The sequence below is a fragment of the Acartia tonsa genome, chromosome 12, assembly GCF_053477335.1.
Source record: "Acartia tonsa isolate MP-2025a chromosome 12, ASM5347733v1, whole genome shotgun sequence".
NCBI lineage: Eukaryota > Metazoa > Arthropoda > Copepoda > Calanoida > Acartiidae > Acartia > Acartia tonsa.
The window spans coordinates 1,045,756-1,062,118 of NC_137271.1; the positions used below are offsets into that span (position 1 = coordinate 1,045,756).

The 16,363-nt window shown below is 32.2% G+C and overlaps 1 protein-coding gene across 1 annotated transcript in view; it reads right to left on the reverse strand.

The window, feature by feature from the left end:
• Window positions 1–16,363, reverse strand: part of LOC145333915 (vascular endothelial growth factor receptor 1-like) — a 93,502-nt gene that overhangs the window by 57,728 nt on the left and 19,411 nt on the right. Inside the window, exon 2 of the mRNA XM_080179176.1 lies at window positions 1,382–1,469. Coding sequence (XP_080035302.1) covers window positions 1,382–1,394 — 13 coding nt within the window. The 5' untranslated portion in view covers window positions 1,395–1,469. The remainder of the gene's footprint in view (window positions 1–1,381; window positions 1,470–16,363) is intronic.

A 16,363-nucleotide genomic window follows, 5' to 3' on the forward strand; every position in this document is an offset into this window, starting at 1 on the left:
CAGATGGATAGACAGATGGATAGATAGATGGATAATCAGATGGATAGACAGATGGATAGACAAATGGATAATCAGATGAGTAGACAGATGAGTAGACAAATGGATAGACAGATGGATAGACAGATAGATAGACAGATAGATAGACATATGGATAGACAGATGGATAGACAGATAGATAGACATATGGATAGGCAGATGGATAGACAAATGGATAATCAGATGAGTAGACAGATGAGTAGACAGATGGATAGACAGATGGATAGACAGATAGATAGACAGATAGATAGACATATGGATAGGCAGATGGATAGACAAATGGATAATCAGATGAGTAGACAGATGAGTAGACAGATGGATAGACAGATGGATAATCAGATAGATAGACAGATAGATAGACAGATGGATAGACAGATGGATAATCAGATGGATAATCACATGGATAGACAGATGGATAATCAGATGGATATACAGATTGATAGACAGATGGATAGACAGATGGATAATCAGATGGATAGACAGTTGGATGTACAGATGGATAGACAGATTGATAGACAGATTGATAGACAGATGGATAGACAGATGGATAGACAGATGGATAGACAGATGGATAGACAGATGGATAGACATAAGGATAATCAGATAGATAGACAGATAAATAGACAGATGGATAGACAGATGGATAGACAGATGGATAATCAGATGGATAGACAGATGGATAGACAGATTGATAATCAGATGAGTAGACAGATGGATAGACAGATGGATAATCAGATGGATAGACAGATGGATAATCAGATGAGTAGACAGATGAGTAGACAGATGGATAGACAGATGGATAATCAGATGGATAGACAGATGGATAATCAGATTGATAGACAGATAGATAGACAAATGGATAATCAGATGAATAGACAGATGAGTAGACTGATGGATAATCAGATGGATAGACAGATGGATAGACAGATGGATAGACAAATGGATAGACAGATGGATAATCAGATGGATAATCAGATGGATAATCAGATGGATATTCAGATGGATAGACAGACATATGTAATAGACAGATAAATAGACAGATTGATATTCAGATGGATAGACAGATCAATAGAAAGATGGCTAATCAGATGGATAGACAGATGGATAGAGATAAAGAATTAATAGACAGATGCAAAGACTGATGGATAGACGAATATATAGAGATATGGATTGATAGATAAACCTGCAGATAGATAGACAAACGGATAGACAGATTGATAGAAATATGGATGGATAAATATATTGATAGACATATGGATCTATAGAAGAATAGACAGATGGATAGATATATGAATAATGATATACAGATGGATAGATAGATAAATAGATAGATGGATTGACATACCTGTATCATTCATATTAGTTGAGTTTTTATCCACTGTATAACCAGTATTACAACCAAAACTGTATACCCCAGCATCTTGTAAACTAACCTAAAACAAAACAAAAAGTATTTTCTTAAAAGTATTACACTAATAATATTATGCCTCACAGATGATAAACTAAATTATTCCTCCTTTAGAACTCAATACAAGTATTTTGAGTTTTTGCACTGCTTTAATGGATAAGAAAACGTAATTATGAACTCTGGATACCAGTATTATTTACAGTCCAATATCCCCTTCATCCCTGTTTGACTCATAACTAGTTGGGAATTTCAGATAAAGGTTTTACAAACCAAAAGTTGGTTTCAAAGTAAGTCAAACTTTTTGAGATATTAGAAATAGCAATGCACCTTCTCTTAATTATTAAAAAACTTCATTCTAAATAAGAACCATAGCAATGCAGTGGTTAGCGAGATACTTTGCAACAAACACACACACAGATTTACATCCTGTTACTTTTATAAAATGATGACCGATCTCTATATTCGTGATTTTAAACTCTGCTGAAAGCATTTGATCTCAAAGTTTCACCTAATATTATGAGTGCAATGAAGTATTACCCAATTTTTCATTATTTGGTGCTTTCCCTCAAAGAACACATTGAGCACCGAATCCCCCCTCCCTTTTTAAAACAACAATTAAAAATAACACGGGTTGTCTTTCCTATGTCTTACCCCTTTATATAACACTAGTTGCTACACCCCTAGAGGCCCTTGAGAAGGGGGGATCTGAATTCCAAAACCCAAATTTTTGAAATTTAGATCTTTTTTAAAGTAAAAACAAATTTTAGGGGGATTTGGGTTTTTTTTCTAGGGGACGGTGGTGGTACCCTCCCCCAAAATAGTTATAAACCTTCCCGGGATGTATGAAAAGCTAACCTTTTAAGAAGAACCTGATCGGTTCAGCGGTTAGCAGGATCCTTTGGTACAGACAAACAAACAAGCATCCTTTTACTTTATATAGTACCCAAAATAACCTAACCTGACCTAAATGGGGGAGTATCTAAGCTCGACCCAACTATTTGATGGAAACAGCCTATTTCTGTAATGACGTATAACCTAGCTAATATTTCATCATTTTTCAAGTAAAGAATTATTATGCAAAAAACGGATTATTTGAGCGAAAATTTTTGTAAAGGTTTGATATATTTAAAGATTTACACAGGGATCTAAAGGGATATGACAATGGCCGATATATTGATGTATATCCCCAATCATGATACACAAAATTACACTTTCTGTAGATTACAATAAGGGGGGGGGGGGAAGTTTTGCCACTTTCGCGTAAACAGTGTTCTGTGGACTAGGTATTGATTTTAGATTATAGGTTATTTAGGATAAAAGTTTACTTTTGGGTATTAGTTCACGTATATTTGATCATTTTTTGAATAGGCCTCCAGGTTCCGGAGCTCCAGGCCTCCAGGTGGTCTCTGTACAGGTAAAGAAGAAAAAAATTTTTGAAACTTTTGGACACTCAACTAAATGAAATTAATTGGAATTTTAGGAAACCTTCACATATGTCCCGGGATCGGATTAGGCCAATTTCTTGCCAATCTCACAATCCAGTTGAATTACATATGGTATGAACGCAATAAATCCATGCAAAAATGGCCACACTGAAAAAATCATGTATAGCATCAACATGCTAAAAGTGACAACTTTGTACAAAAAAATATAAAACAAACATAACAAAAACTTTACTGATAAAAGAAAATTCTTTTTGCTATGAAGGATTTTATATTATTATATGTACAGAAAAAAATACTTTAATTCTGTACTAAAGTAAACTTATCACAGTAACATAGTTTCTAGTAAGGATTTGAAACCAATTAATATCCGTTGGATCAGAAGCAGTTCTCAGACAATAATAAAAATCATTTATAGCATCGTATTACAGATAATTTTCCTCAAACATTAAAATAAAAATAATCAAATTAATTTAAGTTTTGTTAGCCTGTGACTTTGGCCCTTCGTGGCTAACAAAACTGGTTTTAATCTTTCAATATTTAAATTAAATATCTGCAGAAACATGTCTGATGATGCGATAAACAACTTTTGTTTATATCGAGAAAGATTACCTAAGGGATAAGACAATAAAGATGACAATTAGTTGAAAAGTTTGGACACTGATTGTTTTTACAAACCAAACAAGCTTACTAAGAAGCACCTTAAACATTTAAGCCAACAAATGAAAACTTGTATTTTAAACTTTGTATACCATTGTGGAATTTATACTCCAAACTCTCTCTCCCTGAAGATATTTTAAAAAGGTGTGATAATGACCAGGGCATGTTTTAAGCTATTATCTAAAACAAAATTGGTTATTGCGTAATAAACACCAGGCTTTACTAGAATGGTTGTATAATATATTTTTTTTGTTAATTTAGCTTGCTAATGTAGACCTCATTCATTGGTCAGTTCGTTCATCCAATATGAGAGAAAGGGATGGGTAAGGGGGCTGAATGAGGGTATAGTTTTTTTAGTCGGCTGCAAGTATTACTTTATCAGGGTATATAAAAATCTGGTGCAATATTCAAGTAATAATAAATCGATTACCAGGGCTTACTTGATCCATTCATTTCTTTCTCAGAATGGATAGATTATTACTTGGATGTTGCACCAGAGTTTCCTACACTCTAATAAGATAATACTTGCCGCTGGCGAAAACAACAATACCCCCTATGCACCCCATTCCCTCCCATACTACTGAATAACAAACCAATAAATGATGTCAACATTAGCAAGCTAATATGACAACAAAATTTCCCCTGTCATTTTATCCATGTATATTATAGATCCATTTTTCCCACATACAATATCATCTATCACGGAGATTTTATTGGGGGGAAAAACAAGAATAAATTAATCGATTCAAACACAATATAGCTAAAACTCTTATTGTTTTCTATTTCAAAATAAACAATTTTGTTATTTCTTATTTTTAGGTTATGTGAGGCATTTTTAAGTTTTTAAAGAGTGACCTTTCCAATTGACTCTATATGTATTTCTTATATATATATATTTATTATTAAAGTAAAAGGATCTGTGTGTGTGTGTATGTATGTGTGTGTCTGTCTATACCCGCTATCCCTTACCACTGGACCTATTGGTTCTCCTTTTCAATGTAGATTCTCATGGGAAGGTTTATAACTATTTTGGTGGAGGATACCACCACCCTCCGAAGATAAAGGACCCCTAGAATTTTTTTTTACTATTTTCTTTTTAAAACTTAAATTGTAAATTTGGGGGGGGGGGAGTGCCTTTAGCACCTCCCTCCCACCCCCCAACTTCTAGGCGCATATATATTTTATGTATATTGTCATCCTTGTTAAAATAAATCTAATAATATACCAGCTACTTACTTATTGTTGTTGTGGTGAAGTTTATACAATCACACAAAATATAAAAATGTTTCATGACCATCAAAAAACGTTTCCTGACATAAATATCGTTGAAAAGTAAACTTCAGATGGTCGACTTATACTGCTATCCTCATTTAATAATTTGTAAAAAGATTAATTTTGTTTAACTTTGTTGTAAATAATGTAATGTTTATCTATCAAGTTATTTTTAGATATATCGTATGTTTGTTTCTTTATGTGTCATCCCCCACACCCTCCCAATTTTGTTTACTTTAAAAAAAATTGGGTTTTGGGATTCAACTCCTTTCTCAAGTGCTAGATTTCTTTCCTCCTCCCCTAACTAGACATAAAGGGAGGAAAATTAAAACCTAAACCAAATTATTCTACAGGCTTTTTTGCGTAATAGGATAAACATAAATTGCATCAACCTACATAAAATATTGACCATGCATTTTGTAAATGCAAAGACCTTTAAAGAAAACGTCCATATAAAACATTAAAGTAATAATTTAAGTTTTATTGGTGCTTTAAAAGTTTAATTTTTTTATTTTTAGCAGACACTTTTTAAGTAACTAACGGCTGCACTTAAAATCTGTGCGCTGTATTCGAAGATTCAGGGAAGAGCAGAAGAAATAGCTTAAAACCATCCTAGACAACTTTATTTTTTGACATTTAGGAACACCTATTTAGTTTATGTTAAAATCAGTCAAATGGTGGAGTGAACGCTACATTTCTAAAACATGAACATTTTTGAACCTAAACACAGATATTCATCTATCTTAATTATCCTAACATATAAACTAATTGAAATCTTTTTTCTAGGAAAGCTTTACAAAGGTCACATGATTGTTATAGACTAATTAAGATTTATGCCTTGGGATTGTTCAAGATTTTTTTGATTTCTTCTTACACTTTACGGAAAGTCAAACTACCTTATTTTATAGAGTATCTTAGCAATCGATGTAGAATATATGTGACAATATGTTAAAACAGGAGAAAATTTGTCAACAATTTAGGTTGCAATTTCCCCTCGCATTGATTGGACGGGCCGTTTATCCAGTAGGAGGGGATAGGGTAAGTGACCAGGATGGGGAAGTTCGTTATTTTAGCCCACTAGAGAGTTCACTTTATCATAGAAAATGAAAATCTTGTGTAAGATCCAAGAAATAATAAATACATTATCTTAACAATATTAAAAAAATAATTGATACATAAATCAAATTAACAAAAATAAAAAGTATTAAATTTTTAATGTCAAATTAAATTTTTATAGATGAACTTTCTCTATAAGTGTGGTTTGTCTTCACGTTTAGTACAAACTATAAAAGTTTATTACAAATTTAGCAATTGTATTAAACTTTTGGTACCAGTGTAATTTACAATCAAATGTCTCCTCCCTCCCAAAAGTCTCTAAAAGTATATGGATAATGATATTGTCATACTTGTTTCAATAAATTTTAAACAATTAACAGTTATGAATTAGCGTAATGATACTGGATATAAAATACGTGGATATATTATCATAGAAAAATTTTGGTTGTTTAATGGACCTTATTTATTGGTCAGTTCGTTCATCCAGTAAGAGGGGATTGGATTTAGTAAAGGGATTAGATTCGGAGTATCGTTATATTAGCCAGTTGCAAGCACATGGAAATCTGGTGCAACATCCAAGTAATAATACATCGATTGTAATAATGTATATATTGAAGCAAGCCAAGTTTTAAATAAATTATTTCATTGTTTAATTATCAACTTTAGTATCAGCGTAGCAAATGTTTAATCACAAATGACCGTACGTCCATCTGTTGGAAATTTGAAAGCGGGAAATATGTATTTTCTGCTGCTATTAAAGAACTTTGTCTGTAGTTTAGCCTTAACTCTTTTAAGAATAATACTTATATTACTTTTATTTAGACATATTGCTAGTGGCTACACCCCTAGAGGGTTCATTTTTCTATAGTCGATTTCTCTTGTGAGGTGCCCTCCCTTAAATTATTTTTAAACCTTCCTATGACCTATGAGAAGCTACTTTGTAAATGAGAACCATATTGGTTCAGTGGTTAGCAGGATCTGTCGGTACAGACAGACAAACACATAGCCATCCTGTTACTTTTATATAAAGATAAAAAAGGATATTTTTATTTAAAATGCTTTGTCATTTATGGTTATTAATATATTGTTATTTGGTATTTACATAACTAATTTGCCTCCGCCACAATCCTCTAGGATCTTACATCTGATAATTTATGTCTCTGTGTATACTGAAGAAACCTGCTAATCGCTGAACCGATATGGTTCTCCTTTACATTGTAGCCTCTCGCAGATCATGGGCAGAGTAATTTCTTTATCTTTTCATTTTGAAACTAAAATTAATAATGGGGTGGCAGATTCCACCCCCCGTCACATAAATAAAACTATTTAATATTTATGCCAGTATACATTTTGATTTGATATTTCGTCTAAAAAATACAATTTATTTTAGCCAAAAGTACAAGGTGATAAAAGATAAAATATATACTTTCAACGACGTAAAAAGCTATAATATAATATATATATTTCATATTGCTAGCAGGGAGGGAGAGGACATTGGGATGTTTATTACACTAGTCCCCAAAGTTTTAGAATAACGTTTTCTTATCCTATGGCTTAAAAACTTTGGGGACTATTGAATTTTAATTGGTTGGTTCATTATATTGAGTTTCCATACGTTCCAACCACTAATTATAAAGAAGGGGTAATTTTGTGTATCATCATTGGGGATGTACATTTATTTATCCGCCACTGTCTTATCCCTTTAGATCCCTGTATAAGTATATCCGTATACAGTATGTTTTTAAATTTATATTACATTTTTAGATAAAAAAGAAAGAAGGAGAACTATATCGGTTCAGTGGTTAGTGAGATCCTAATCTTCAGATAAGCACATAGACATCCTGTTACTTAGATACTTTATGAAGTCAAACAATTATGAAATGAGCGAATAATTGGTTGAAACGTATAAACACAATTGGCTTTCGGATTATGGTTTCGCTCTCTGGTTAAATACCAAAATCTCCTGCTGTGAGAAGTTTAAGTTATTATACTTTGAGTTGGGGTGTGGGTATAGGCAGGGAGCTAAAGGGATAAGACAATGACCGATAAATTAATGTAATCCCCTAATAATGATACACAAGATTACCCCTTCTGTAGGTACAATTAGTGGTTGAAACGTTTGGACACTCAAGTAAATAAACAAATTAAAATGTCTCCCAAAGTTGTTGAGCCAACGAACAAGAAAACTTTATGGACTAGTGTAATAAACTACCAAATGTCTTCTCTCTTTCTTGGGTAAAGGGTAGCTATTATATTAACAAGTAAAAAATGTACGTTTGTAAATAAGTTTTAAAAAAATATTTTTTGCTAAACTAACCCCATTCCAAAGTAGGCCTAACCCAAACTAATAATCTAACTGATTTATTCCTTTGGACGAGTCACTAATACCAAGGGGGAAGGGGACATTGGGTTGTTTATTAAACTAGTTCCTATAGTTTAGTTTTCGTATCTGTTGGATTCATTAAGTTGAGCATCAAAACGTTTCAACCACTAAATCTTCGGAAGGGGAATTTTGTTTATCATCATTTATGTAGATGTTTATCATATTTAATCCAACTGGATTGCAATATGAATTATATTGTTTGTTTTGTGTTGTTAAAAGCAAACGAATAAGAAAACGTTAATTTAATACTTTGGGGACAAGTTTAATTAACAATAAACAGCCCTATGTCCCCTTCCTCCTCGATTTTTTACAGTGACGACTGACGGACGGACAGACAGCCAAGCAAAGTAACTTCAAAACCAAAAATTTATGTGATTGCTGAATAATTCTTTTTTTAATATGAATATTATAAATCCCATCCCAAAGGGATAAAGTAGGCTTTGCGCTTCAAGAGATAAACATATCTGTAGGTTTGTTGTAGTTCAGAATTTGTAGTGTCAATACTTTTCAACCAATAGATTTGTTTACCATGCATTATTTGTTATGTGTATTAATTTATCGTCCATTGAAACTCGTATTCTCTAAGATTTAAATATAACAAAGATGACAACATCCATAAAACGAAGCTCTGAAACGGTATGAAAAACGAACAATAACACTTTTAGATTGTCAGAACTGAAAAAAACAGAATATAAATGTTTAAGTAAACACAATATCTTAAGTTAATTTGTTGAAAAACTGCTTAGAACGTTTTTACATTATGATTTGATTATGGAGAAGCTTCGCTTATAACATTGTACTATATTGTCCTAGGAATCAGTACCGGGACCAACCCTAATTATAGAAAAGCTTCGCTTTTAAAAAGAAATCTAAAATCCAAGAACTGTACAAAAAAAGCACAAAATTAATAGAAAATGAAGCCTACCTTTAAAATCAAAGTACACCATGATTTTTACTTTTTTTATCATTTTATATCCTTTTATCTATATTATAAACAATCACTTTGTTAGTGGAGCCGACGTAGCCCCCCTTACATATGAAATATTTTAGAATATTGGCCTAACAATTTAATGATATAAGCCTGAGGGGATTGTATGAAAGGGGAGAGGGATTGTATCGTCCGTCTCAAAAGGCCTTTTTAAGAGGATTACAGCCTCAAGTGCTTAATGGATCCTACCTTATATTTATATTTATTCTTGTAGTAATTTTCTTCATCTGAGTCGTAAGATCTCAATAACTACTAAACTGATTGGGTTCTCTATTTTAGGTAAGCTTCACATAGGTCCCGTGATAGTTTTAAGCTATTTCATTTTAGATTCCAGTGTTAACGTTATCATTCTAGCCACTTTCTTTACCCTGGAATAGAGGGCCCCTAGATGCTTGAGCCGCAGCCGCAAGTGTTTTATATAATTTTGTGTGAAAGTGATACATTATCTTAAACTTACAGCTACGCCCCAAGCATCCAGGGACTTTGTATTTGTATAGGTAGGTTTATTTAGTGGACATAATTGTAACCTAAAACCAGCCCGAGACTTCTATTTCACAATAAATCGGAAATTCATCTTTTTTTTATTTTTTTGTCATGCTGCTTTGTTTGATAAACTATTGGCATACTATGCTTTACTTGATGAAATATTGGCATACTATGTTTTACTTGGGGGAATATTGGCATACTCTACTTGACTAGGGGGAATATTGGCACGCTCTGTTTTACTTGTTGCAATTGGCACACTCAACTTGACTTGATCCTAATTTAATGTGAAAGATAGGGAAAGTGATACATTATCCTAAATGACACTTTTTAACAGATTATCACGTACTTTTTAGATGCGTAGCACCTATTTTATTTTTCGCATCGTATTATAGACAGATTTCTGTGGATAATAAATGAAAAATTACAAGATTATAACCAGTTTTGTTAGACCCGAGGTGCAGAAGGCACGCCATAATTTAACTGGTATTAAATTTATGATTTTTAATTTAATAATTGTGGAAAATTGTCTGTAATACGATGCTAAACATAAGTTTTCAGTATGGCTGAGAACCTATTCTAATACTTCGGATACTAATCGGTTTCGAAGCCATACTAGAAGGCCTTACGATGATTTACTTTATATAAATAGAAACATATAGAAAATATAATGGATATATTATTACTTGGATGTTGTACCATAATTTCATGTACTCTGATAAAGTTATACTCCCAGCTGGCTAAAATAATGATTCCCTTTCCTCTCCTACTGGATGAACGAAGAGACCAAAAATGAGGTACATGTAAGCAATCAAAACTAATATCAATTTTTTCTGTCAATATATTCACATATTCTAAATCCATTATCTTACATTTTTTTCGACTAAAATACAGGCAGATCTGACATTTAACATAAAATAGATGACAATAATATAATTAGTTATCTATTGATTTGTTAATTAAGTATTCAATCATTTTAAATTATATTTTAAAATTGACAATCTGATATTTAAAATAGATAGTTAACATTTTTAAGCATGTTTTATTCTTTCAATATAATAATAGCTATTTATCACATCGTATTAAATATAAACAGCTTTCCGCAGATATTAAAATGAAAAATTAAAGATTAAAAATAGGATTGGGCCGGATATTATTTTGGCCGGATACCGGATACCGGATATCCGGCTGATTTCAAATGCCGGATATCCGGTATCCGGCCGGATATCCGGCCAACGCCGGATAACCGGCAAATATCCGGTTATCCGGCCAAATTACCGGATATCCGGCCGGATAACCGGCCAAATTGCTGCATATTAAAGTACCTTTCAAAAAAGGATTTAGTCCCTTTCGTGGCAACGCACCTTAAGGGGCGATTCGTTGTATTTTTAAAATTCCTTTTAATAGGTTATTTTAGGTTAGGTTAGGTTATATTTGGTTAGGTGATTGCCCCGCAGGGTTAGGCAATTGGCCCCGCAAGGTTAGAGTCCCCCGCGAGGGGCTAGAAATAGGAGGAAATCTACTGTGAAAATACGAATAATCGCTCCTTAAGGGGCGTTGCCACAAAAGATTTCTTCATAAACTGGTGTTTTATATTATACTAGCGGCTGCGTCCCTAGTATCTAGGGATATTAGAAGGGACATGAAAGTGCAGAAAAATAACGTAAAACCTTTTTTTGTTAAAAATTAAAAAGCCTAAAACCACCCTGGGACCTATAAGAAGCTTCACACTAAAGGAGAACCATATCGGTTCAGCAATAGCCTAAAACCACCACAGGACCAGTAGGTATATTCCCTGAAGAGTAGAATCCGATCGGTTCAGTTGTTACTGAGATCTTAAGCTTCAGACGGACAGATGGACAGACATCAAGCTACTTTGTATTATAGAAGATAAAATTAAGGTTCAAACTTAAAAATTAAGTAACTATTAAATGATCTTTCTTCTTGGCAAATAAATCTAATTAACTATTAATACCCTCAATCTGTAATATCAACCCCTAACGGTTGGAGGATGGGCGGGGAGGTGGCGTTGAATGCCTGCCCCCCCCCCCTTTGTTTTTTTTTCTATCCCATTTTCTGTGTATAAAAGGTAGAGGGCTATAACTGAGTGACTTTCGAAATATGTGTATGACACATAACTGAGAATTGAATTTTTTTTTAATATCTCCTTCCTGGCGGGCACAGGATGCCAGCAAATCTGGTAAGGTCATTCAGGTAAAAAGTAAAAATATTTTTTTTACTTAAACAAAGCATTTCATGTTATCTAATACTAAAATATCCTCATATGTAATGTAATTCAAGTTGATTTCAGGTTCCAGGTATAATCCTGCAAGTCCTGAACCTCCAGGTCTCCAGAATCTTTAAATGGTTCCTGTGATTGCAAATTTTTACTTGAAGATTTCAAATTTTAAACTTAGGCTTTTTTATATATCTTCATGACATATTACAATTTCATAAAATCCATTGCTACCTGCCAACCGTCGGTTTGCGGCTGGCAGCTGCCAAGTACTGCTGCCACCGCCAAAACTTATGTTTTGAGATCTCTAATATAAAATTTACATAAAGATAAGCATATTCAGAAAAAATTGTTCTTCTAGCTTCAATAATAATAAAATTACAGCCATTTAAAATAAAAAAAACAGAGATTTTTGTTGTAAAATATAAAATATTATATTGCCGGATATCCGGCCGGATATCCGGCCACACCGGATATCCGGCCCAACCCTAATTAAAAATGCTTTGTACGCCCTGAAAGGCAAAACTGGTATTAATTTTATGATTTTAATTTTAATATTCGTGGAAAATTGTCTGTAACACGATGCTATACATGATTTTACTGTATGTCTGAGAACAGATTCTAATCCAGCGGATATTAATCGGTTTCGAAGCAATATTGAAAAAATGAAAAATATCTCAAATGTTTAAGTTGTTTGCTATTTTACCAAATTAAAAATTTATGAGAAAAAATTGGTTTTCAGTGTATGTGGAATTTCCAACAAAAATAGGATGTAACAATGGATTTATTATTTCTTGGATGTTGCACCAGATTTTTCATGTACTCTAATAAAGTTATATTTTCAGCTGGCTAATACAAAGATAAATCCCTTTTAAACAATCCCCTCCCATCCTATTGGAGGAAAGTACTGACAAATAAATGAGGACTAAATTAGCAACCTAAATTGACGACAATTTTTTCAATATATCCATGTATTCTATATCCATTAATAGGATGTATCTAAACCAAAAATAGGGTATCCATACAATTAAAACATAATATTTCCTTTAAATGTATTTTTAACTATTAACTCTAATTGAAGGGGGGGGGGGTAACCCCTTGGATCTTTGAGTACTATCTTTACCGGGCTCTTACTTTACTTAACCTAACCTAACCATAAAAACAATAACCCTTCATTTGGGTAGAAAGTGTAAAACATATCTGTATTGACCACCTATTTTTATGTTGTTTTATATTCGCATAAAATATGTTTTCTATTACTTACAAAACCAATTTGGACCACTGATAGACAGTTATTAATAGCTTTTTAAATTTAAAAAAAATTGCATTTGGATATCTATAGTAGAAATGCATTTCTATACTTAACTTTGTATGTCAGTCTGTTATTAAAGGTTATTAAAGGATTAAAGTGTGATTTTCTCAGCTGTTTTTTGAGTCTTCTATTAAGAAATTCTAATTCTAATTACATGATCAATTTCCCATTACTTTGTTATGATTGTCTGCTTTGTTGAGCTACGCTTTTATGGTTGTTGTTATTTTTGTCTTTTCTTTTGATCATATAAATTTTTCATTATATGATTCTATAGAAAAACAAGACACTTTCCATCGAATTGCCAATTTAGCACTGAAAACCTAATCCCTCTAATAAAAATTAAAAGGAAGCATCATTTTTTCTAGACCTTACCCCTACGGAGCCTACACCTCCGGTGACCTAATTCGCTTGGCTACTCATGATATAATCTAACCTAAACTGAACTAAAGCAAACAACAAACACACGAAAAACTACCCTCCCCCCCATAATTTACAGTTGATCAAGAAGGGGGGGGCGGTTCTATGCTCGACTAGGCACTTCTAGTGAAACCACTGTAAAGACAAACAATGCGACTTAAAAAAAACCTTATGAATTTTTTATTACCTCTGAAAGCGTCAATGTGTTGTAAACATTTTATAATCAAAACACTTTTTAAAATAGTTTTTTTTTTCACTTTTGTGCATTACACTGGCCCAAAAAACATGAATTTTTAAATCTTTACCATATCAATTTGCGGTTACCTTGAAGTTGTTACCGGCTCAAATGTAGACCTTTTAGTGAAAACTAGACCTCTCTACAATGAAAATTGATCTCGAAATTTCAATCTTAAGCTTTTTATCAAAAACTTAATATTTTCATGATTTTAACAAGAAATAATTAAAGAACTGCCAACCTAAAATAATATAACAAGAGTTTAAATATGAAGCAATTATAAAAAGTAGGCAGAACCGCCATTCCTGCCGAATAATTCCGAAAAACGTCTAAAAACATTGTTTTATTTAAATTGATAATTTGTGTAAGAAATTAAACTAAAACAGTAGCTATTAGTCTTATGAGAAGAGAAATGATGAAAAACTCTAAACAATATACATTTTAAAGGCATAAAATAGGAAAAAGTGTTTTTAATAAATTTCATGGCTCAACAGACATTGTCGCCAATAAAGAGAAAATTTACTTAAATAAAAAATTAAATGAAGGTAAAAAAATATGTAATATACTTATTCTCATATTCAACTTTTAAAAAAAGCATACTAATAAAAAAATTAATATTGCAAAAAATAATTTGATTGTTTTTTATTAAACCAGGAATAAAGAGTAAGGCTTATCTTTAATTATCTTTCTTCAATGATTTTGCAGTATGAATTAGCTTTCCCAAATTATTGTAATAGTACATAAATAAATTTATTATACTTTCTTTATTCATATGTTTATTCCTGGTGATTTTAATATTTTATTTCAATGTTTGTAAACAAACAGACAGAAAATTTGATGTTTTGCTTTATATCTGGTGTAAGGCATTCTTAATTTAGGGAGAAGAAGGTGAAAATAAATATGCATTTGACGAGATAGCGATAGATTTTTTCTTAAAATCAATTATAGGGCTAAAATCTACAAACAATACATAACCTATTTTTACATAACGCACATTGAAAAGCTATTTAGACCTTCATTTGGGCCACACTATTGTGCATTATCCTCTTAGGTAAACTTTTTTTTCTGTAGCGAAGGATCTCGATAACAGTTGAACCGATATGGTTCTCCTTCACAGCGAAGCTTCTTAACGGTCCAGGGTTGGGTTATAACTTTTTTGGAGAAAGGTATATCCACCACCCACTCAAGAGACCCCTCGCCCCCCTAAAAAACATTTCTTTCTTTTTCTTTTTTAAACTAAATTTTAAAGTGAAGGTGCAACTTCCCCCACCTCCTTTATGTTGGTAACACTAACGAGGAGAAGGGTTTTTGTGCTTGCTAGGCATGTTAAGCAAAAGCACCGAATTGTTTAGTGATGAAATCAATTTATATAGATAACCATAAAATTAAGAGAAAGAGAATCTACCTACTACTACAAAAATAAAAGTGAAAATTCAAATCTGCATATTATTAATTAAACATAAGCTTTATATTATAGTACTTGTAAGTTTGGTATCCTTATATCAAAGTAGCAGTATCTGTGTTTAAATTTCTGTATCAAAGGATCTCGCTAACCACTGAACCGATATGATTCTGCTTTACAGTGTATTGAACTATTTTAGAGGTGGGTATCACCACCTCCCTTTCCCCAAGATAAATCACCCCTAGAAGAAAATTTCTCCTCCCCCCCCCAAAAAAAAAATAATAAGGAAGACCTTAAAAAACTTTAAACCTTTATTGGTTAAAAAGTTTAGAAAACAATGTTATAAAACTTTGAGAACCAGTGTAATTTACAGTCCCCTCCCTCTCTGATATATATAAAAACTGATATAAATATTACAATCTTCATTTTAACATTCGTGGCAAATTGTCTGTATTACGATGCTATACATTATTTTTCAGTATGGCTGTTAATCAATCGGATATTAAACAAACAGATTATTTTATTATAATTATTGACCACAAACAAGCAGAACTTCTCTGTGATCTTTGATTTCCAATTTGAGAAGATAAACAATGGACGATAAATTTATAAAGATCTCTCATGCTGATAAACAAAAGTACCCCCTAATAAGATGTGTTTTATTGGTTGTAAGTTAAACCATCATATTATAATTAAATAAAGTATCTAAAGCTTATAAGCCAACAAATGAGAGGTAGCTATTATAATTTATACCCCCTTCCAGTGATTCATTCATTCTTAATTAGTATGATGATTTCTAGAACTATTAGGTATATTCGTTTTCCGATTATATGTTTTATTGAGTTACAATGTTTGGATGTTGTCATCCTTGTTTATTTTGTCAGTCTGCTTACATCCTGTTTATTTATCAATAAGTTTTACTTCTACTATTTTTAAATTTTAAACAGACACATGAAATTTATAAAGCGTGGATTTTCTATAATTATGTAAGGAAAGTTTTAAAGTTGTAAAGCCGCAGTATCCTAAAAGTTTG